The 25393-nt window shown below is 36.3% G+C and overlaps 1 protein-coding gene across 1 annotated transcript; it reads right to left on the reverse strand.

The window, feature by feature from the left end:
* Positions 1-18266: 18266 nt before the first annotated feature.
* LOC102838261 (methylmalonyl-CoA epimerase, mitochondrial-like) lies at positions 18267-18827 on the reverse strand. The gene has a single exon (XM_006832067.1). The coding sequence runs from the start codon at positions 18825-18827 to the stop codon at positions 18267-18269; it is 561 nt and encodes a 186-aa protein (XP_006832130.1).
* Positions 18828-25393: the final 6566 nt, after the last annotated feature.

The following is a 25393-nucleotide window of genomic DNA, read 5'->3' on the forward strand; positions in this document are numbered from 1 at the left end:
TGGTTTGTGTCATTTACCATATTTATTCAATATGCATGTTGAACAAATGTCGGGGTCTGACCTTGACATAGTTGTGTTGTTCATGAGTGTTTGGTTCATGAGGAGGGGAGACCCAGCAGCGATAGAGATAGCAAAAGAATACACAGACAGACAGAAGAAGGGGGACTATGAGGCACCCCAAAGCCAGGGTGCATACATCACTGGTGGGCAGACTTGGGACTACAGGTATCGTGGCCTCTGCAGGCAGCAACTCACTGCCCTGCAATCTTTACTGCATGCCCTCCATCTTGTAATGCACACCAGGGGAGGCCTGGGCCTCTGTTTTATTTAGGGGAGGAGCTTCACACCAAGCTGGGAGGGACTTAGGCAAGGTACAGCTAACATCAGTACTTTTCCAGACATTCAGGTAACTTTACATCGTACTTCGCTGGTTCGAATCCCAGGCCAGCAACTTGGTTTCTCAGGCTCAATTAACATATCTATAGCCCCTGAGCTCAGTTGGGGGAAGTTGAGAGGTAAGGACAAAAGCTTGGGCGGAGTCCCGCTGTTTTGGCTTCCTGAGCCAGGTTTTCAGGAGGACTCGAGATGCCCAGGTGAATGGGCTGCACCTAGAAAAGGGACTAGGGAGGATGGGTTCTTTGTCTATAGAACAAAGAACCGAGAAGTAGCTAAGATATTTTTAGTTAATCCTTTGGAGAAAGGCTTGACCTTGCAACTTTTACAGTCTTGGCTTTTAGGAAAATATCACATTTATCTGTGGATTATCAAGGGCTCCATGTATTAAATTAATACATGTAACTGAACACTAGGATGAAAAACAATTTGCTATTGACTGCCAGTGGCCTCATTTGTTACACTTAGGGCCTCATTTGTTACACTTAGGCCCTATAGGGCCTTGAACCTCTGACTAGGCCTACACGGTCTGCAACAAACAAATAATCCAAGGAGCTGGGCTATATGAAGAAGAATGTGGCATCAATACTGGAGGAAGACTCAATAGCAACCTGAGGTATGCAAAGGGCACAGCCTTGCTTGCTGAAATTGAAGGGCACATAAAGTGCTTGTTGATGAAGATTAAAGATTTCTGTCTTCAGTATAAAGCTTTCAACATAAAGAAAACAAAAATTCTCTTAGCAAGACCAATAAACACTCATAATAAATGCAGGAAATATTGAAATTGTTAAGTATTTAATTTTATTTGGATCCACATTCAACACCCTCGGAAGCCAAGAACTCAGAGAATGTATTACATTGAGAAAATCTGCTATAAAAGACCTCTTTAAAGTGTTAAAAAGCAAAGCTATGGTAAGGACTAAGGAGCTCTGGTAGCGTAGTGGTTACAAATCGGGCTGCGAACCACAAGGTCAGTAGTTCGAAATTACCAGTTGTTCTGCGGGAGAAAGATGAGGCTTTCTGTTCCTGTAAAGACTTACAGTCTTGGAAACCCTGTACAGGGTCGATATGGGTCAGAACTGACTCCATGGTACACAAACAACAACAACAACATGGTAAGGACTAAGAAGTGCCTGCCCATGATATTTTCAATGGTTTCCTGTGCGTGCAAAGCTGAACAATGAATATAGAAGACAGAAAAAGAATTAATGCATTTTAATCATGATGTTGGTGAAGAATACTATATGGACTGTCAGAAGAACAAACAAATCTGTCGAAGAAGAAGTACAGCCAGAATGTTCTTTGTTGTTATTGTTCTGTGCCGTGGAGTCGGTTCCAACTCATAGCGACCCTGTACAGGGTTTCCAAGGCTGTAAATCTTTACGGGAGCAGAACGCCTCATCTTTCTCCCGCGGAACAGCTGGTAGTTTCAAACTGCTGACCTTGCGACTCGCAGACCAATTTGTAACCACTACGCTACCAGAGCTCCTTTAGAAGTGGATAGTAAGATTTTTCTTTCTTTCTTTCTTTCTTTCTTGTTTTAGACCTACAAAGGAGATTAAAAAAGTTTGTGGGAAAGTTCATGGAACTTTTTGAACTTTCACAACTTATCAAGAGAGATCATTTCCTGGAAAAGGACATTATGATTAGTAAAGTAGAAGGTCAATGACAGAGAGGAAGACCCTCAACAACATAAATTGACACAGTGTTGCAACAATGGGACCCAACACAGCAACACTTGTGAGGATGGAGCAGACCTGGGCAGTGTTGTATTCTGTTGTGTATGGGCTCACTATGAGTCACTACTGAGTTAATGGCACCAAAAATCAACAACATTATGTGTCCTGCAGTCTTAAGGTAGTGTAAATGGTTAACATGCTTAGCTGCTAACTTCAAAGTTGAAAGTTTGAGTTCACCTAACAGAGACATAATTTTGAAAAAAAAAAAAAAAAATCAGTCATTCTGCATTGAATTGTAGAAAAGAGTTCTATTGTAACACAAAAGGAACTGCCAGGAATCAGAGTCAGCTCAGTGGCAAAGAATTTTTGGTTTTATTGTGTATCAGGAACTGTGCTAGGAACTAGGACACGATAATGAACAAGAGCATAACCCCATTTTGACCTATATGACTTCATTTCTTTCCAATGACATATGGTCTTCTTAGTTTTCCTATACTTTCACAAAATTTTCTTTCTGTTGTCATGAGAGTGAAACTGTAGCAGCTTTCCAGTCATCAAAACGAATATATAAGTTCCAGAGGATGGGTTCATTCTTCCAATGTATTCTATGCTGCTGCTGCTGTATGCCATTGAGTTAGTTTGAGCTCATAACAAGCCTGTATAGTGATTCTGGGGCTATAAATGTTTACAGCCTCATCTTTCTTCTGTGGAGCAACAAGTGTATTTGAACTACAGATCTTATGATTAGCAGCTCAGCATATAACCAACTGTGCCACCAGAGCTCCTTAATGTATTTTATAGCATGTGACAATGTAAACACATGAACTGTGAAAAGAGAAAAAGAAAATAAGAGAAGAAACTTAAAAAGAGACTGAATTGTTTTCCCATTATCTCTCTAGAAAACATTTCAAAGTATTTTTCTATTAAGAGATGATCAAGGAATAGTCACTCAAATAATATATATGAGGACAAATTATAATTGAAGTGTCAGGGAGTGAATAAGAAGATCATATAATCATCCCTAGCTATCCATGGGGGATTTTCCCAGAACTACTGTGAATACCAAAATCCATGGATTCAAAAATCCCTTAAATAAAATAATGTAGTATCTTCATATTACCTCGACATGTCCTCCCATAGACTTTAAATCATCTCTAGATTGTTTACAATGCCTCATGCAAAGTAAATCCAATAAAAATAACCTTTATACTGCCTCTTAGCCATTCAGGAACTTCTTTGACCATTTAATTGCTTTTTTTTCCCACGAAATACTTTCAATCTGTTGGCTAATTCTGTGGATGTGGAACCAGAAGATACTGTGAGCCAACTGCAAGCCCATTTCCCTCCTGAATTTTGTAATACTTATGTTGGTTTTTAACTTTATAATTTCTCATGATTTTTCCTCATTCCAAAAGCAAAATTAACTTTTTGCCACTGAGTCAACTCTGACTCAGAGTAACCTTTTAGAACAGAGTGGAATTACCCCAAAGAGGTTCCAAGGCTGTAATCTTTATGGAAGCAAAATGCCCCATCTTTTCCCCAAAGAGTGTCTGGTTAGTTCCAATGACAGAACTTTGAGTTAGTGAGACCAGGACTACTGTGTCACCAAGACTCCTTATTAATATGTATGATGCTATTTATAAATGTATCTTTTATTTTAAATTAAATAAACCTCAAATGCTTCAAAATCAGAATCTACCTGTGGCTCTATCAGATTAGGAACCCAATATTTATAGAACATTTTTCATAGTGTTCCTTAAATTTCCTCTTTCAAAATGTATTTCACATAATATATTAGAAGAAATATATGATACATATATTATAGCTTGTCTGATGACTTTTTTAAGGTTATGGATATGTTGCATTTTGACTAGAATTATGGTTAAATTAAAGAAAATAATCATGTACGGAATTTTTTAGGAGATGATCATATGTTCCCTTTGAGAAACAAAAGAACAATACATGTTCAAGTGATTTTCAGTTTTTGCCAGTATGCAATTAGAATGTATCCACAAAACTACAATGAATCATTTTATCATGATTTATGACAATGGATCTTTGCATTTTTGAAGTAAAATTTTAGAGTATTTAACCACAGAGGAAGAAAGTGAGGATTAAGTCAGTCAACTGGAAAATCAGGCAGCTCATTGTACATTCAATAATATTTCTAGACAAGATTTTTATGAGCAACTTGTTCTAGTAAACCCCAAAATAATATGACAAAATAATTGTTAAAAAGAATCAAGTATTCAATAATTTAGGAAGGTGGAAAATCACATAGTTTTAAGTGAATAGTCTAGTCATTGAAACACATCAAAAGGAAACTCACACTGTCAAGTCGTTTTCAACTCTTAGTGACCCTACACGACAGAGAAGAACTGCCCCACAGATTTCCAACACTGTAAAATTTTAATGAAGCAGACTGCTGATGTGTTCAAACTAGTGATCTTGTGTTAACAGCTGAGTGCTTTAAACATGATGCCACTAGGGCTCATTATTAATTGAAAAATAAAGTACAAATAAGCATAACCCTATGTTTTTTTAAAATGAATTAGTAAAAATTATTAAGAGATACCAGATTTTGTAAATAGATTATGCTAAAATTAAAAAGATTAATATTATACTCTTTCTGATCATTTGAACATAATATTAACATAACTGAATGTAGCTCAAATTCAAGTAAACTAATTTTTCAGATTTTTATGAAATTCTTTGATACAAGTGATTACAGTGTGTCTGTCATTAAAAAATAACCCAAAGTGAGAGGCTATAAAAGAACAGAAATGACTGTGTTACACTTCAGGAGTTTAGGTATTCAAATGCAGTGTTGAGAGTCCAAGGATCTTTCTGTCCACTCTGTGGGAAGATTATTCCTTGTCTCTTACAACTTCTGTTAGCCTGGGTATTTCTTGGTGTTCCTTGTCTTTTTAACACATCTTCATACAGCATCTATTTTTTTTTTTTTTTCCTGTGGTACTCTGTCTCCTTGACTGTTCTTTGCTGTTTGAAGACATACTCTGAAAGGATCAGGACCAACCCTACTCCAGAGAGACCTCATTAATTAATAACATCTTCAGAGCAAGAACTGCTTTTCAAACAAGGTCATATTTGCATATCTTCTCCAGTTCTCAAGGACATCAGTATAAATAACTACAGCTAGTTCAGTAAATGAAATAATTTCATCAGGTCCATTGAAGTGAAGAGTTCATATTGATCTGATAGTGACCCTCCTTTAGGAATCAGCATCTTTGATTCAGCAAATCACTAAAAGATGAACACTGGGTCGCTAAGCACAAGGTTCATGGTACAAATTTACTAGCTTATCCATGGAAAATCCTATACAGGGTCACTCTGAGTTGGGACAGATACAAAGGCATTTAATAATAATAACAAAAACAAACATTTGTAGGCAAAGAAGGATATATATATTCCACAAATGAATATTTTAAAACAATATAAGAGGAGACAAACCTTTTCTCACTACTAAGTCTAATCTTAAAGTTGTCTAGATTTGGAGGTCATAAAACCACATATTCATCACTCATCTGTCACTGTGGTGGCTTGTGTATTGCTGTGATGTTGGAAACTATACAACTAGAATTTTAAATACCAGCAGGGTCACCCGGGATGTACAGGTTTCAGTAGAGCTTCAACACTAAAACAGACTAAGTAGAAGGAGAAATAGACTACTTGTGAAAGGTAGCCACTAAAAATGTATGAATAGCAGTAGAACATTATATGCATTAGTGCCAGAAGATGAGCCCCTCAGATTGAAATACAGTCAAAATACAACTGGGAAAGAGTTGCCTCCTCAAGTTGGGTTGCACTTAATGACAAGTGCAGAGTAAGATTTCATGGTGTTCATTTGTTGATGGAGTGCAACTCAAAATAAGACAAAACAACGGAAAATATCCATTAATAATAACATGGAATGTAGGTTTATTTAACTGCCTTTGGCTTATTTTGCATTCCTTGAGTTGGTATTTTTAAGGAATTTAGTTATTGTGTTGTCCAATACTTTAATTTTAATTTATATTTCACCAGAGTCCTACACTAATAACAGTCTGGAGAAGTGTGAGTTTTTACATATTTGGGGTAATCACCATCTCACCTGCCTCCAACTCTATGGTCCTTTTTCAATCATGTAAGTGGTCCACTCCTAGAGCACTATGCAGAGGGACTGCTTTCTAGGACTTCCCTTCATACCAATAGTTGTTTGAGATAAAGTCTTGCACAATGGTTATTTGTTTAGACTATGATTCCATTGGAAAAAAAAAAGAGAGTACAGTAAAACTAGAAAGATAAAAAAAAAAAAAGTCCAATAAAAAAGATGCATTTGAAATCTGAAATCCTTATAGGAGAACTCATGTTCCAATCCACCAGAAATTTCTGAGAAGTCCAATAGATGTGTACTCAATACAGTCCACCTAAATAAGTAAATATAGAATTTACAATCAACAGACACCAATCTTTAGTGATTGAAAGCTATTGCTAAACTTTGGGAATAAACACAAATAAGTGTCAAGTTGACTCCTCAGGGTACGAAGCATGACTCTAGTAAAATTAGAAGTCTTCAAAAAGGAATAGATAAAGATCAATATTCTAGGTATTAGTGAGTTAAAATGGACTGGTACTTGACAGTTTGAATATAGCTTACAAACCAAGACTGATGAATTGAAGAGGAATGCTGTTCCATTTTAAAAGAACTAAAAAAAAAAAAATTCCAAAAGACAGTTCAAGAAGACAAAGTCAAATATTATAATAAAATGTTCAAAGACATTATGTTAGATGTATCTTAAAGCACAATACTGTCTGTAATAGGATAATATCCCAACACCTATAAGGAATATCAAATAATACCACTATTATTCAAATAAATGCACCAATCACTAAAATCAATGATTAAGAAATTGAAGCATTGTACCAAAATCTTCAGTCTGAAATTGATCAAACTGCAACCAAGATGTATTGACAATTTCTGGTGATTTGAATGTCAAGGTTGGAAATAAAAAGGAAGGTTAGGTAGTTGGAAAATAATGGCCTTGGTGATAGAAATCATGCTGAAGATCACATGATAGAATTTTGCAAGACTATTAACTTATTCATTACATATACTTTTCTAAAACAATATAAAAGGCAAATATACACATGGCTTTCACCAGTTGTAATACACAGAAACCAAATTGACTACATTTGTGGGAAGAGGCTGTGGATAAGCTCAATATCATCAGCCAAAACCTGGGGAAAACTGTGGAACAATTAATTGCTCGTAAGTACAGACTGAAGTGTAAGCAAATTAAAATAAGAAACAAAGTATGGTCTTGAACACATCCCACCTGAGTTTAGAAACCATCTCAAGAACAAATTTGATGCATTAGACACTAATGACTGAAGACCAGAGAGATGTGGGATGACATCAGTAACATCATAGAGGAAGAAAGCAGAAGGTCCTTAAGAAGATAAGAAAGATATAAAAGACAGAAGTAAAAGTGAAAAGAGACTCTGAAATGTGGTTTCCAGTGTAGAGATGCTAAAGTGAATGGAAGAAATGGGGATGTAAAAGAACTGAACAAAAAAATTCCAAATGACAATTCAAGAAGACAAAGTCAAGTATTATAATAAAATGTTCAAAGACATTGTGTTAGAAAACCAAAGAGAAGAACATGCTTACCATTTCTCAAGCTGCGATAATGAAGACAAAAACCAAACCTTGACTTATTATAGTGAAGGATTCTATGGGCAAAACTGAATGATGCAGAAAGCATTAAAAGAAGTTGGAAGAACTGAATAGAGTTAGTGTACTAAAAAGAAATGGTTGCTGTTCAACCATTTCAAGAAATAACATCTGATCTAATAGTACTGAAGGAAGAAGTTGAAGATGCACTGAAGGCATTGGCAAATAACAAGGCTTGGCAAATAACAAGGCTATGCAAATCAATGGAATACAAATAGAAATCTTGCAACAAACTGATGCAACATTGGAGGCACTCACTTATGTGTGTCAAGGAATTTGGAAGACATGCACCTTCCCAGCTGATTGGAAGAGATCCATATTTGTGCCCAATTCAAAGAGAGGTGACCTAATGGAATATAGACATCATGAAGTAATACCATTAATTTCACATGCAAGTAAACTTTTTCTGAATATAATTCATAAGAGGATAAATAAAGTACATGTACAGAGAACCAGGAGAGTTTCAATCCAGATTCACATGAGGACATGAATGAGGGATATAATTGCTGATGTCAGATGGATCTTGGCTGAAAGCAGAGAATACCAGAAAGATGTTTACTTTTACTTTATTAACTTTAAAGTTAATAAAGTAAAGGCTTTTGACTGTGTAGTTCATGCCAAGTTATAGTTAACATTGCAAAGAATGGGTAATCCAGAACACTAAATTGTACTCATGAAAAACCTGTGCATAGACCAAGAGGCAGTCATTTACATAGAAGGTTGTAGTGAATGACTTAAAATCAGGAAAGATATGTGTTTGGGTTGTATTCTTTTACCATACTTATTAAATCTGTATGCTGATCAAATAATCACAATGTTGCATAATCAAAGAAATTCAAGTCAGAAATCAGAGAAATGTGGCAACTGTTAAAGTGAAACCAAGTGTGAAGTGTGTCAACACTTGTGAGGAACTATTTTCTCTCATTGTGACTTGAATTAAAAGGAGATCAATAGAAAAAGTCCTAAGAAAATATGACTTGAGGTAACTTTGTGACATCAAAAAGCATCTAAAGATGAGACATCATGAAAAAAATGGCAATGGATTTTAAGAATAAAGGAAATGCATCAAAAAATTTTGTGATGGATTGAGTATTAGGTATATAAGAGGATTCCAGATTTTATCTCATATATGTAAATGAGAAAAATTGAGTGAAAACCAGGTTGGTGACGTTTAGCATGTTCAGGGTACTGTAGGATAAAGCACTGGACCACAGGATTGGCTTGAATCACAGGTTGCTGATTCCAACCCACCAGATGCTTCTCAGAAAACCTATACTGTGTTGCTATGAATTGGAGCCAACTGGATGGCACTTCACATCAACAACAACAATAACAATTTGCCATGTCAACCCACAAATTTATCATTTCATTGAGGAACCCCATTATATAAATCATTCATTAAAGAGCTCGGGTGGTGCTGTATGTTAGGCATTGGGCTGCTAACCACAGGTTGTTGTTGTTGTTGTTATTAAGTGCCACTGAGTCAGTTAAAGGTAGGTAGTTAAAATCTACCAGCTGCTTGGTAATAGAAAGATGAGGCTGTCTGCTTCCAAATAGTCTTTAACAGTCTTAGAAACCCCCTCTAGTGACACTGTGAGTTGGAATCAATTCAATGACAGTGAGGGTTAAGTATGGCATCTAAATGTCAGAAATGTCAAGAAACTTAGCCAAAGAATGCACAAATGACACCAAACTGGAAACACAGTAAATTGCCAAGCTCATCACTGCAGAATTATTTGCCAGATTAAGATGCACCACTGTATCTAATCAATAATGAAGACAAAGAGCAGTGTCATAGTACAAAGTTACCTCCTGGCTGCCAGAGTAAACAAGGAAGAGGTTTTAATCACAAAGTTAGAGCTCCCTGCCACAAAAACTTCCAGAAACATCTTGCTCTCAATTGTCTGTAGGAAACGCTTTGAAATAGTGAATTTAAGCTTTGGCTGGAATTTGAAACATTTTGACAGGAAAGTCTGCACTATACATCACAGCTCTATTTCCAATTCTAAACAATAATGACATAAATATAATAAGCAGAGGCAGAAAGCACAATTCCCTAAATATAATAAGCAGAGGCAGAAAGCACAATTATTACGCATAAAACATGATATAAAACAAGTGAAAAATTTTATGAGATCCTGAATTTATTTATTTCAAATCTGATTGAGAGAAGAAATAATTAGGTCCAAGATCAATGTAAAGAAATGTATAATTTGTGTTTGTGAATATTTCCAAAACATTATACAATGATAGGTTAAGATGATTTCAAATAGTTATTAGGAAGAAAGAAAAATAAACAGTTTAAGATAAGGATAAATTAACTAAAACATAATCTGTATTTACTAATGTAGTATAGAAAATGAAAAACAGATTGGATTTAGGAGTTAATAAGAAAATTGAAGTTAAATCTCCTGAATTTCTATAAAATATGTGATTAAAGGAAAAAATAGATGAAATAAGAGTAAATAATAGAAACAATATGGTCCAATTTATAAGTATATATAATAATTACAAATATAGAGCAAATAATCTAGGAATAAGAAATAATCTTAAAAATTTTTTAAAGAAACTCTTTATGAATTAAATAATTAAGAATGAAAATGGATCAATTACTTGACATATTGCAGAGAAAATTTTGAATTACAAAGTAAATAAGAATAAACAAAAACCACCCAAACTTCCTACACACACAATTCCAATAGAAACAAAATAATTACAAATATAAAACAAAATTTTGAAAACTCTTAGACTGATCTACCTATTTAAGTGTTCTAGATTTCATCTGTATTAATAAATAACAAAATAAAGAGAAAAACAAGAACCCATAAGACCGAATGAAAGCTAAAGGACTTTATGTTGATTTCAGTATGTAAATCCATTTATGTAAGTGGTCAAAATACATTTTCAGTCAAATAATAACAAGGTAATAGAGCAATCAAAACTTCATTTAATATACTCACAGACACACATACTCAAGAAACAATCTAAAGAGAAACTCACAATGTTTTGTTAATGGTAATTTGCCTCAGCACACTAATTCTATAAAAGTATGAATGTAATGCTTTATAGATTTATCCAAGATAATGCCCAATAACTGAGATTTTAGGGCATTACTTCTCTATTCATACAATAAAATAAATGTAGCCATTAAAAAAAGATGTGGTCAAAATAATATTCAGTTTCAGTACAATTTCGTTCAAAATTCCTACAGACTTGTTTGCATAAATGAAAACACTGATCCTCAAATTTATATGGAATTACAAGGGGCCCTAGACAGTCAAAACAATATTTTTTAAAAAATAAAGAAGAATGTACAGCCAGCTGCTAGGGAGCGAAACCACCCAGAGACTTGTGGAAGAAGAGGTGTGATTTTATTTTTTCTTTCACTACTTTTCCTTCAAATCCTGTGCTCTGTCCTGTCATGCTCTCTCTGCCCAGCCTGGGTGTCTTCACGTGGGTGGGAGATGCCCCCCAAAGGGTCCAGCATTACACACACAGGGCACAACTTTCCCACAGCGCAAAGAGGAAGTAGCTGAAAGTCCAGAAGCTAATCCTCTGGCAGGTTCTTATGACTCCTGACTGTGGGGATTTAGCCCAAAACTTGGCTCTCCTACTTGGGCGGAAGCTTTTATTCCTGCCTTATCTAACAAGGTACAGCAAGTCTGGCCTTATAGCCAAGCCATATTTGCACCCTGTAAAATCCCATCATAAAAGGCAAGAGCCAACACCAACTACTAGATACAAAATCAGTGTGTAAACCCAACACACTGTTAAAAACACACTAAAAGGGAGAAGGATGCTGTGGATACCGAAAGACCTAACCAATCATCAGAGTTAATAGTGTGAACAACTTCTTCCACTCATTTATCATTCTCTGTCTGTGCACCTCCATGGCGGTGACTAGAGGGGGTACCTGCATGAGTGGACACCCCCACCTACCCTTGAAGATTTCTGCTGTACATGCACACTGATCTATCCAGCAAAAACTACTGGAATAATTTGCTACAGGGTTTTTTGTTGTCATTTTTTTTGCCTTTTTAGTCCTATTTTTTTCCTTGAGTTGGGAGCTTTCTCTCCATGCATTATCCAAGAAGAGACAGCAAATTGTGGCCATATAGACAAGCTACGAACATACCCTATAATATCCCACCACCAAGGCAGGCACCAATACCAGCTGCTACACATTGCATAGATAACCAACACTTGCTAAGATTACTCACAATTGAGTAATAAGAGATGTGAAAAGGGAAGTCTATCTCCAGAACACATCCACAAGGAGGCACTCAGTAAGCTTAATAATACAGCAACATACATTCATTTAATCATTGAAAACACATTTAACTGTTGCAAATGCCAAAGAAACAACAAAAGATTTTGGCACATGTCCAGGAACAGAAAAGAGTAACTGAGACAAATGAGCTGGAGGTAGGCATAGACTTACCATTAGAAGAACTTCAGGCTTTGGATCTGCCTGAGAAGGAATTGAGGACAATTATATTGAGACAAATCCAAATGTTTCACAGAGGGGTGGAGGAAAATAAGGTCGGGAAAGTGCTACAGTAACAGAACAGACTGCTAGTTCCTCCACCATCCTCACAATTGTTAGTACATTTGAAGACGTTGCTGGTGCCACAATGTCAATCCATCTCTTTGGAGTTCTTCCTCTTTTTCTCTATTCATAATGCTTTCAACTTATGGCACAACATCTCACAATGTCCCCCTGTTTATTCATAAGGTTTTCAGTGGCTAAACTTTCAGAAGTAGTCTGCCTCTCCTTCTTCCTAGTCTGTCTTAGTCTGGAAGCTCTGTAGAAACCCACCATGTGTGATCCTGTTGGTATTTAAAGTATCAGTGGCATTGCCTCCATTATCACAGCCACACACAAGCTACTATAATAAGGCAAATTTACAAACAAGTGGTTATTATGATTACAGACTAGGAAACACTATGGGGCAGTTCTACTCTGTCTTATAGAGTTGCTCTGAGTTGGTATTGAATCAGTGGCACACAACAACAGTTATTGATATAACTCTGACGATAGTGTTGAACTATGCTGGAAACTTTGGGAGATTTCAATCATATCTATAAATTCATATAATTCCTTCACTGTTTGCATGTACCATGTCATTGATTATATTAGAAAGTGCCAATAAAATAAAACAAAAATTAGTTGCTGCAAAATGTCTATGTGGGAAATTATAAATTTGGACATGTTATTCAACTGAACAAATTAAATAATTGTGCATGCTGTAGAAGTGTATGAACTATGACTCTTGTCCCTCTTCTGATTACGGCAACACAGTTAAGTTCAGGAAGGGCAAACATGCTGTAAAAAGGGAGTTGGGAAAGTGTTGTCTGACCTCCTCTGCCATTACAAGAGGGAAGGAGAATCAAACTCCACATTGCCGGACACCCATTTCTATGAGGCTGAGGTCAGACATGCATCCACCCTCCAACCTTCATTACCAATTCTTATACTAGTCATCCCTTCAATAGCACTCTGTACATTGCACTCTGTTCCATAATTCATTGTGACCACAAATAACTCATAGACCATACTCATGGTTATGGGGTTCAGAAAGGATGCTAACAGTTTTCAAATTCAGAATTAGAAATGTTCAGATTACAGTTCTTTGTTCAGGGTAACCTTTTTTCCAGTCAGACTCACAGGCAAGCCTTTCTCTGGTCCTTGTCCTCTCAGCCACATGGCCCACTGACCTCTGCCCTGCTCCCTGCTCAAGCAATATTCCAAAGTTCTTTTAGGAGTGATGAGAAATGGCCAAAGGACACTCCACTTCAGCATAATCATCAGCCCTATTACCTCAGCTCTAGCTCTGAGGGTCAGCACACCTAGCACCACCAATAAAGTGTCTGGGAGCACAAGCAAGCAACCTTCTTGAAGCCACTCAGCTTTACTTATGCTGAGGACTTGATTTGGTGATGATTATAAAACCTATTCAACAATGAGGTGTCAGAAGAGTCAGGTTAGTTGTCAGGAGGAGAGATAGAAAGCCATCAGTTAAAGATTGTTGTTGTTATTGTTGTTGTTGTTAAGTGCCATCAAGTCAGTTCTGACTCATAGAAACCCTGTATAGGGTTTCCAAATAGTGACTGGTGAGTTTGAACTGCTGACCAGTTAGTTAGCAGTCCAGTACTTATCCTATAGTGCCACACCAGAGCTCCAATTAATGAACCATGAAGGGACTTCTTACACACACATTCTAAAGAAATCTGCATGTGAAGTATGTGAATCAGTAGGAACTTTTAGTCTAGATATATTTAAAATGTTGTTGTTGTTGTGTGCCGTGGAGTCAGTTTCAACTCATAGCGACCATGTATAGGGTTTCTGAACATGTAAATCTTTACAGGAGCAGAAAGCCTCATCTTTCTTCCGCAGAACAGCTGGTAGTGTTGAACTGCTGACCTTGTGGTTCACAGCCTGATTCGTAACCACTATGCTACCAGAGCTCCTTATATTTAAAATACTACATTAGTAATATCTTTATGTTGGATTCCTGGTGTGGTGCTGTACGATATGCACTAGATTGTGAGTCACAAGGTTTGTGGTTCAAACTTACTAGTGACCCTTCAGAAACCCTATAGAGGTTTGCTATGAGTTAGAAATGACTCAATGGAGCTTGATAACAATATATTTATGTTGAAAAATAATATAAGAATTTGAAAAACTATTCCTAATTGGTTATTGCATTACTGTATCTGACTCAAAAAACCCTTTCCTTCAAACTTGCTTTTGATAAATTCTAACAGCCATGGGTAAACTTTAGAATTGAGATTAAAAATCTGAATAAATGGAACTTAAAATCATGAATAAATTAAAAGCTAATGGAAACCAGATATTAGTGCTTATAAATATAAACATTATCTTTAAAAGTTGCCATTAAAGAAACAGAGAAGTGGAGTTAAACTAACCACAATATGGAAAGCAGGTTGGCTTCTAAACTAAGGTAGGAAATGAGAAATAAAAAACTGTGCTAGATAATTTTAGAAGCCACATACAACCTAAAGTATATTAAAGACTAGAAGAATAAGTCTATATATTCTAATTAAAAGGAATCACATATTATGAATAGTGTAATGACAATAATGATCCGTGGGCTCTAAAATAAATAGTGAAGAATATGTTGATGTATTCTTACAATACAAATCATTAAAGTTCCTAGTATTTTTACGTTTTTTTCTTTTTATTCTTTTCATCTCTTTGCTGAATTTACCCATCTCATTTTGCATCAGCCTACCTACATATTCCAGGAGCTCTGGTAGCATAGTGATTACGAATCAGGCTGCAAACCACAAGGTCAGCAGTTCGAAACTACCAGCTGTCCTGTGAGAGAAAGATGAGGCTTTCTGCTCCCGTAAAGGTTTACAGCCTCACAAACCCCGTACAGGGTTGCTATGAGTCGGAGCTGACTCCATGGCACATAAATACCACCACACCGCCTACATATTCCACTGTAGTCCTGCTGTGGTGCTGTAGGATGAGCACTGGACTGCTAATCACAAAGATTGGTGGTTCGAATCCACCAATCATTTCTCAGAAACCCCATACAGAATCACTATGAGTTGTAACCAACACGATGGCACTTATAACATTATGTCTTTTAGCATATATTACTCAATTGTTTTCAATTCCTAATCTGGTAGTTTCAATCTCTTGTATCATATATCATTCTAATTTTTATGCTTGTTGCCCACTCCCAGGGTGTTCTTTCATTCCTCTCCTTGTGTCTTATATTTTTGTGGATATTGTTTTTGTTATTCAAAATCAGACATCTGTGTAGGAAAGTAGACATCGAGCTAAATATGTGTTATGCTTGGAGATAGGCACATTTTTCCTTCTGCTAGACCTTTAATGTTGAATCTATGTTATTCTAGTCTTTAACTGGGTTTTGGGTTTCTTTTTCCTATAGTTACCATCAGTAAGGAGTCCTGGCGTAGTGCTGTGTGTTAATGTGCTGTACTGAAAGGCCAGTTAGAACCACAAGGTTGGCAGTACAAGCTCACCAAGCATTCCTCAGAAACTCTATAGAGGGTCACTATGGGTCAGGACCGACTTAATGGCACTTACAAACACCGTCAATTTATCACAAGTTTCAAGTTTCTATGTTTAAGACGTGAGTAGCTCTGCTGGAGGTTATTTTCTTAATATTTGTTCTTTTTAGCCTTCACGCCTTCTCTCTTCATTATGCCCTAGAGAGAATCTGACAACACTGCCAGGTGTATTCAGTTGCTCTTTTAATTCAAAGATTGGCAACTTGAGGTGGGGTGGTGGTGGGGAATCGAAAGGTCTGGTCTTTCATGTTCTGATTCAGCCTCAGTTTTATGTAGCCACTGTATTCTAGGATCTTGGTTATGTGACTTTCAACAATTGCTTTGGCCTCTTCTTCATGTACCTATAGTGTTTCAAATAGCCTATATTCTTACTTTCCCCAGATATAGAGGATGTTTTTCTATCGCTTTCCTTCCACATCAATGTGATTCAGAATGTAAAGTTTTTTCTGCAGTTCTATCTACCAAGTAAGTTTATTTTTTCTGTTAGTGACACAGAGGAGGTGGGGCTGGGTTAGGTTTGTAGTGACTGCTCTTCTTCTCTACCCAGTACTACAGGGTAAGCTTACTCGGGATTCTCTATGATGCTCCCTGTAAATGTCTGGCAGATTTTGTGGAAGAAATATGTGGCGAGGTTGCAAACGCCCTGTATCTCAACTCCTGACATTCCCATGCTCATTAGTAAGAATTCATTACAAATTTTAATCTGAATCTTCTTACTGGTTTACACAGCGTTCAGTGGCATCTACTTCAGGTAAACAGTGTTCAGCTGTATTTTTTCCAAGTGCCTTCATCTCCCTAGTTTTAGGGTCAGTTATTTGTCTTGGGACCTCACTTCTGAAATGAATTCTAGAAAAAAACTACTAATTTGCAGTTTTTCTAACTTGTTCCTTTTTGAAAAGGTTTTAGAGTGACCATCTTTCAGCCCTCTAAATATCCATCCTGAAACCATTCTGAATTAAATTACCTCTATACAAAAGGAGCTCTGGTAGAGTAGTGGTTACGAATCGGGCTGCGAACCTTAAGGTCAGCGGTTCGAAACTACCAGCTGCTCCGCGGGAGAAAGATGAGGCTTTCTACTCCCGTAAAGATTTACACCCTCGGAAACCCTGTACAGGGTCGCTATGGGTCAGAACCTACTCGACGGCACTTAACAACAACAACAACATACAAAAGTAGTTTTATTTTTGTGTCAGCTTTTTTTTTTTTTTTTTTAATATTTACAATAAGTAAAACAAAAATCCTCATTACTTGGCTAATAAACTATATCCATAGAAATGATGAAAAATTGAAGCTGTCAAAGACTTCATTTTGTTCATCTCAACTATCAACATTCATGGAAGCAGCAGTCAAGAAAACAATGTATTGCATTAGGCAAATCTGCTACACAAGACCTCTTTAATGTGTGCAAGAGCAAATATGTCAGTTTGCACACACTAAAGTGTGTCTGCCCCAAGCTATGGTATTGTCAATAGCCTCGTATGCATATGAAAGTTGAGCATGAATAAGGAAGAATGTAGAAGAGTTGATGCATGGTGTTAGAGAAAACTATTAAAGGTACCATGGTCTGCCAGAGGAACAAACAAATCTGTGTTGGAAGAAGTACAGCCAGAATTCTCCTTAAGAACCAAGATGACCAGGTTTTGCCTCTCATACTTCAGATTTATTATCAGGAGGAACCAGTCCCTGGAGAAAGAGGGAGACTTTCAACTGGATGAATTGGCACAAATGAGTGGATGGTGCAAGACTAGCTGTTCTGTTTTTACAGTATATTTTGATGGTTTTCTTTATTTTGTATTGTTGATAAGAGACACAGAAAAACATACACAACAAGTTTTACATGTCCAATTCACTAATAACTATTACATTCTTTAAGTTGCACAACCATTTTTGCTCTCCTTTTTTGAGTTGTTCGTCCTACACTAATATGAGCCCACTAAAATTCCTATCTAATTTTTGAGTTGCTATGTGGTTATGAATCGGACTGTGAGCCTCAGGGTCAGCAGTTCAAAACTACCAGATATTCTGCGGGAGAAAGATGAGGCTTTCTACTCCCGTAAAGATTTACAGCCTCGGAAACCCTGTACAGGGTCACTATGAGTCGGAACCGACTCCCCGGTACATAACAACAACAACATTGTTAATTTGGAGTGTGGTTGCTCACAATAATGGACTGTGAAGCACAAAGTTGGTGGTTTAAGCCCACTAGCCACTCCATGGGAAAAGGATGAGGCTTTCTATTCATGCAAAGATTTACAGCTTCAGAAACCTCCTACAATTCCACCACAAGTCGGAACTAATTCTTAACTACAACATTGTCACTTTGAATTTAATTTTTATGTTCTTTTCTAAGAATTTCTTTCATCAGTGATTTACTTTTTTGAAACTACAAATCAAGCTTGTTCCAGTTCCACAAAGACTCCACCACAGTCCTTGGAATGGAGAAAAATCACTAGTTTCCCATACGCTACTATTTTGACCTCTTCAGTTAAACTATGTATCTTCTTGCTTTTCAAATCCGTCACAGCTGCAACTTTGTTATGCACCTCAATGCAGACGTTATGTATTCCTCCAGCCTTGTTCTTCTGTAGAAAACCCACAATTGGGCTGCTACTGCCCAAGGGATGAAGTAATTCCATATCGGTATTCCCCAAGTTGACAGAAACAACAGATACTCCATGTTCATGAATAGGGACCACTTCACATACCTGGGCCCCAAGAATATTCTTATAAAATGTTGAAGCCTTTTCCAAATCTGACACAGCTATGGCAACATGATTGAGTTGGTGCAGATTCCACACAGGATAACACACTTTATACGATGAGTGTGACATGGAAAAAGTTCTTACTGCTGGAAGGGGAATTTGGAGTCTGGAAAAATATCCTAGGGTGCTTGAAGTCTCCGCAGCTGCCATAGCCTTCTCAGTCATGAGCACAAGCGCAATTTCAGACATTGAGAGCACCGGATCCCCAAGCTGCAGAGTAGGGTGGGAGCAGAACCCCCGAAGGAGCAGCAACCTGTGGAGACGGTGCGACGAGCCTTAGGTGTTTTTTTCCATCTGCTGTACATAGGGTCACTAAAAGTTGGACCCTAACACCAATAATAAAATCTGTTTATTAATAGAATTTATGCTTGAATAATATATTTAAAAAGTTTACTCCTAAATGTTTATTACTCACAGGTAGGTGGCTATAGAGAGAAAGAAATGGAATTCACTCATTGATTCAGTCTTTTTCTTTTTCTCCTCAATCTCTGAATGATGAACAGTAAAATATTGGTAGCTTATTATAGAAAATCAGTCATCATTTATGGTAAATTTAAAAAAAAAAATGGGAGGAAATAGTGTCCTCCACCCTTAATTTTCTCCCACAGCAAAGTAACAAAAAAGATGTCAATGTTCTGAAGAGAAATTCAGCTCACTTTATTGTCAAGAAAAGTGAAGATGGGAGTAACAGGCCATCAAATTATTCAGTTCCCATTTTCTCCTTAGTGAAACCTCCACTAAGGACATTGTTGAAGTGCCGTCGAGTTGATTGGTACCCAGTAAATTATTTGTAGTCTTACATTTTATATTATATTATAATTAGGAACTAAGTTTTGAGGAATGTGGATGCTCACAGAAGATCTGCACTATTATTAAAGGCTATCTATTCCCTTTTATCCCAAGAAGAAAATATTCGATTCAGTGTAAAAAACTTCATCTCATTTAGCATAGCACATTTCTCACTGATTTTTTGAAATTCAGCTTTTCTGTCTTCTTGAAGAAATTGCAAAACACCAAAATTAAGATAACTTTTTCTCTATCTCTTTTTCTACCAATATCCAACAACAACACACACACACATATAATAAATACACACTCTAGCAGTTACCTTGACCATGTCTTAGAACTTTCTTTAATACCTTCTTTTCACTGGCAATATAATTTTTGCACTGACATCAGAACAAACTTTGATGTGCTTCTCATACATTGATAGGAATTATTCTTTAGGAATATTGATAATATAATATTGTTGTTAAATGCCATCAAGTTGGTTCCAACACAATAAACCTGTAGAGGGTTTCTGAGACTTTAAATCTTCTCAGGAGCAGAAAGCTTCATCTTTCTTCCATAATACAATATTAAAAAATATTAAAACGTTTTTTATTTTGTTCTTCAAATTCTTTGTAACTCATTCAAGTATATTATAAATACACAGATACAATGTTTCAAGTGATACTAACACCATGGTCACTGATTATTGAAGCATGTTATATTTTTTATGTATACTGTGGTGCTGTAGGATAAACACTGGACTATTAACCACAAGGTTGGTGGTTCAAACTCACTAGCTTCTTCTCAGAAACTCTATACAAGGTTACTCTAAGTCAGAACCAACACAACACTGAACATCAACATTAGTAAATGTGCAGTGTATAAAATATAGTATATAGATTTGTAAATATCATAGAATAGTATAGTATGCCGACTTGTAAATATAGTAGAATAGAATAGAACAATATAGTACACAGGTAATGACAGCACTAACAGAAAGGCAAGAAACTTAGTCATTATAATATTGAAAGATTAAAAAGTCCTATTATAAAGTGGAAGAATTAACTGATTTGCCAAAGATCTTCCAATATATCAACTCTAGTCTCCGTAGGAACAAAAATCACAGGATTATATGACATTTCTCATAATTTTACTTTTATACCCCATTAGTTGAGATTACTTAAATCTCTCAATTTCTATAAATCAAATGAGCTAAACACATTCAATTTGATGTAGATAGTTTTTCATTGACACTAAACATTAATTTTCTCTTTAATCTCAAAGGTTTTTTTTTGTGACACACTACACTTTTGTGGCACTGTAGGATAAGTACTGGACCACAAGGTCAGTTTGAGCCACAAGACTGACTGTTTAAAAGTACTGGCTGCTCCTTTGAAACATTGTACCAGGTTGCTATAAGTTGGAACCAACTCAACAACACTTAATAACAACACACCTATTCCTCACTTATCGATGTTAATTTCCAAAGATCAAGTCATTATCTAAATTCATCATTATGTGAAATGGCAGGATGACCCAACAGATCACAAAATAGAGGATGACCACTGAGAATCATGGCCTAATCAAGCTGAAAAATAACTGTAACCATCATGTTCAGTGTTAGTCTTGCTACACACAGACATTTGTTACTGCCAGTTGTATGTTTTTAATGAGGAACATGCTTTGATGTAGTTTTTTTTTGACAATTTTCCCAAGTGCAAAGATAGTAAATAAATAAAGATTTGTTGTTTTTAAGTGCTGTCAAGTCGGTTCTGATCCCTAGTGACCCTGTATAAGGTTTCCAAGGAGCAGCTGATGAGATTGAACCACTGATCTTGCAGTTCAAATGGAATTTACAGTTCAGCGCCACAACTAATGTTAAATAGGGGACAAGTCATAAAATATTGTCACTAGGGTTTCAGTTTAGACATGTCTGAGTTTATTCCAAACAAAATGTGTTTTTGTGATCAGTTAGTAGTTGTAGATAAATTTTCTCAGTAACACACTTGTCTTAATCTCATTAATTTGCCTTCAAAAAAGAGCCCTATTGAAATAGAAGCTCTCAAGGTGATCTACTGGGCCAATTCAACTCAAGTTAGAGAAGTCAACTCAGAAGGCTATGGGAGCTGTATCTGAGATTCCAAAGAGTTAACCTTAAGATTTGTTGAAAGGGTATAGGATGATTACAAGGGCTTATTATGAATTTTTTAAAAAAGAAACTAAAAACTGTATTGGTGAAAAAAAGGTAAGGATATATTTCCAAGGGATTTTTTTACCCACCACAGTACACTTGCTCATTCTTTGAGGGTAGCAAGGATTTTCTTATGAGAATTTTGTAGGGAAACTTACAAAATCCATCCTATAGCCCTGATCTTGCCCCTTGAGACTTGGTTTTGTTCCCCACATGATTTGTGTCTCATGAGAATGTCAAAACTGCCATTTTGATGCAGTATAAATTGAAGGGCACAGAATTCTTCTGAGAAGCATTAGAGCAATCGAAACACATCCTTCAGAAGTGTATAGACATAGATGGAGGATCTATCAAGGAGCAATTGGTTCACATTTAAACATATTTTTAATAAAATATTTTATATTATGAGAGTGTAACAATACTTTTTTACTTACCTATGTACTTACATTCAAGCCAAGCACGCCCTACATGAAATTTATGGTGGTGGTGGTGGTCGTCTGCTGGGGAGTCAGTTCCATAGCAACCCTGCTGAGGGTGTCTGAAGTTGGAAATCTTTACTGGAGCAGGAAGCCTCATCATTCTATCATGGAATAGTTGGCAGTTTTGAACTGCTGACCTTGAGATTAGCAGCCTGACTAGTAACCTCTATACTACCAGAGCACCTCATATGAAGTATATATTCTTCTGTTACTGACAAATGCTAAATAACAACTCTCCCCCTTTTAATTCACATAATGATAGATATTTCTCAGTTAAAAATACAGTCAAAGTTTATTTATTAAAAAAGTACAAAATAGCCCAAATTTACTGGTTTGACAGACGCTAGTGGAACTCCGAAGACCAGAAAACTTTCTACCTGAAGTGGACATACTCTTGGGGATCAGCACATAGCCACACAACAGACAAGTCTACAAAGTGAACAAAAACGCTCAGGAGAAACATAGTCCTCAGAATAGTCACCTATATGAGTCCTGGTGTGGTGCTGTAGGATAAGCACTGGACTGCAAGGTTGATTTGAACTACAAGGTCAGAGGTTCAAACTCACCAGCTACTTCTATGTTGAATGTAAAACTAATTTGCTCTGTAAAATTTCACCCAAGTTACAATTTCGAAAATACATATTATTTCAAGAATAGAATTGCTTGTACCTCAATAGGAGTCCTTGTGTGACACTGTGGGTTAATGCAGTGGACTGCAAGGATGGTTTGAACCGCAAGGTAGGCAATTCAAACACTCCAGCCACTCCATGGAAACTCTATACAGGGTTGCTATGAGTCAGAACCAACTCCATACTTAACAATAAGAACAACACACCTCTATAACGGCAATGTTAGTTGTGAAGCCTCTGCTATAAGAGCAGTTATCTTTGTTCATCATTTCTGAGGCTTCTTTGCAATCATTTCTTTTTTGCCCCACCAGGGACTAGTTTAAATTCTTTCTGTTGCTTTAATGGGTTATGTATTTCCTTTCATACAATTTATAACCATCTTGCATATATTTAAAGGCAGAAAACCTTAATGCTTTTTATTTTCTTTCATCACACAAATTCAATCAACACTTTTTGGACTGCTAACCTCAAGGTCAGCTGTTCAAAACTACCAGCCATTCTGAGGTAGAAAGATGAGACTTTCTGCCCCTGTAAAGATTTACAGTTTAGGAAACCCTATACAGGGTCACTATGAGTTGAAACTGACTCCATGGCACATAACCACCACCACTGTTACCACACACTAAAGATATCATAACAATCCTCTCAGTCTTCATATTTATTGTTCAATTTTGACCAAAATGATACCTAACTAGACTTTTCAGTATAATATTTCATGACTTTGATAAACTATGTACATTAAGCTATGGAAAACACAGACATTGGTCACTTAGATAGGCTTTAAATTTCAAGAACAGCTTCCTGAGGAAGGTACTAACATTCCTAACTCCACTGCCTTAGAATTGATTCTGACTTGTAACAACCCTGTAGGACAGAGCTGAGTCCTGGTGTGGCACTGCGGGCTAGTGCACTGGACTGCAAGGTCAGTTTGAACTATAAGGTTGGTGGTTCAAGTTCACTAGCTGCTCTTCGGAAACCCTATACAGGGTCGCTATGAGTTGGAACCACTTTCGGGCACTTAACAACAGCAGGGCAAAGTAGGACTATGGGAAATCCCATGGGATTTCCAAGACTACAAATCTTCATTGATATAGACTGCTGTGTCTTTCTCTCATGGTTTGGCTGGCGTGTTCCAACCTCCAACCTTTCAGCTGGCAACTGAGCACTTTAAGCACTGTACAACCAGGCCTCTGTGGTACTATCAACAATAAAGCTAATCATGACAAGTAAATTATACCATTAACAACAACAAAAAAATGGAACAGTATCATTTATTCACTTTTTCAAGTTTCTTCTCATTTATTTTGGGTGCAGATTATGAAAAATTATTGCACAATTTTAGTTCATATTTTATTATCATCAATGATCATTGTTTTGATAGCTTTGAAATAGCTGACATTCATTTGTCTCCTTAATATTTTTTGATGATGGATAATCAATCCAGATTAAGTTTTTGACAGCTTAAAAACAGTCTAACAGAATGAATTAATACGAATCAAGAAATAATACATTATTTGTGAATGATCCCATTTCAGCATTTCCAAGTAGTGTTTCCTTATAAATTCAAAATCAGTTAATATAAATTATATGTAAAATGATTTCTTATAGTCTGTTGTCCTACACTTTAGATCATCAAAGATGAATACCCTAGGCATTAGTAAACTAAAATAAACTAGTATTGGCCGTTTTGAATCTGAAAATCATATGGTTTACTATGCTGAGAATGATAAATTGAAGAGAAATTGTGTGGAATTCATCATCAAAAACAGCATTTCCAGAACTATTTTGAAGTGCAATGTTGTCTATGATAGGATAATATCTATATGCATACAAGGAAGACCAGTTAATACCACTATCATTCAAGTAGTATAGAATTTACTTTAAAAATACCAGCTGAATGCAATGTTGATGTTAGGTGTCCTCAAGTCAGTTTTGACTCATAGTAACTCAGTGCAAAATAGAATGAAATACTGTCCAGTCCTGTACCACCCTCATACTGTCCAGTCCTGCACCATTCTTATACTCATTTCTGTGTTTCATCCCATTTTTGCAACCACTGCATCAATCCATTTCATTGAGGTTCCTCCTCTTTTTCACTGACCCTTTACTTTACCAAGGATGATGTCCTTCTTTACTTCACCAACTGTGACTAGTCCTACTAACATACCCAAAGGACATGAAAAAAAATCTTGTCATCCTCATTTTTAAGGAATCACTCTTGTCACACTTCGTCATAGAAAGATATATTTGTTTTTCTGGCAGTACATGGTATATAGCATATTCTTTGCTAGCAGCTCAAGGAAATAGACTTTATTAAACAGAAACAGGCTAAAAAACTTAGGATTTATTCATCCATTAATCCATTCATACAACAGATATTTACTGAACACCTCTACATATATGGCATTATTCGAGATGCTGAGTATCAGACATAAAAAAGAAAGAAACAAGAACAGGAAAAAAATCTGCCCTCCTTCAGTTTATATTCTATTAGGGATAACATGAAACAAATACATACCGTAGTGCATTATGCATGGATGCATAAATTTGTATACCTTTAAAAATGATCATCTTTACTAAGTTTTGTTTTGGCTGGAAAAGTATGTATTATTATGAATGCAAATATTTGATGAAATTTTATAAGCTACCCAAGCCATGGTATTTTCAATAACCTCAAATGGATGC

This window comes from Chrysochloris asiatica, unplaced genomic scaffold (genome assembly GCF_000296735.1).
Source record: "Chrysochloris asiatica unplaced genomic scaffold, ChrAsi1.0 scaffold00005, whole genome shotgun sequence".
NCBI classification, from domain to species: Eukaryota; Metazoa; Chordata; class Mammalia; order Afrosoricida; family Chrysochloridae; genus Chrysochloris; species Chrysochloris asiatica.

Excerpts from the sequence above, each read along its gene's own strand:
- LOC102838261 (XM_006832067.1), bottom strand. The coding sequence starts at position 18,827 with ATGTCTGAAATTGCGCTTGTGCTCATGACTGAGAAGGCTATGGCAGCT.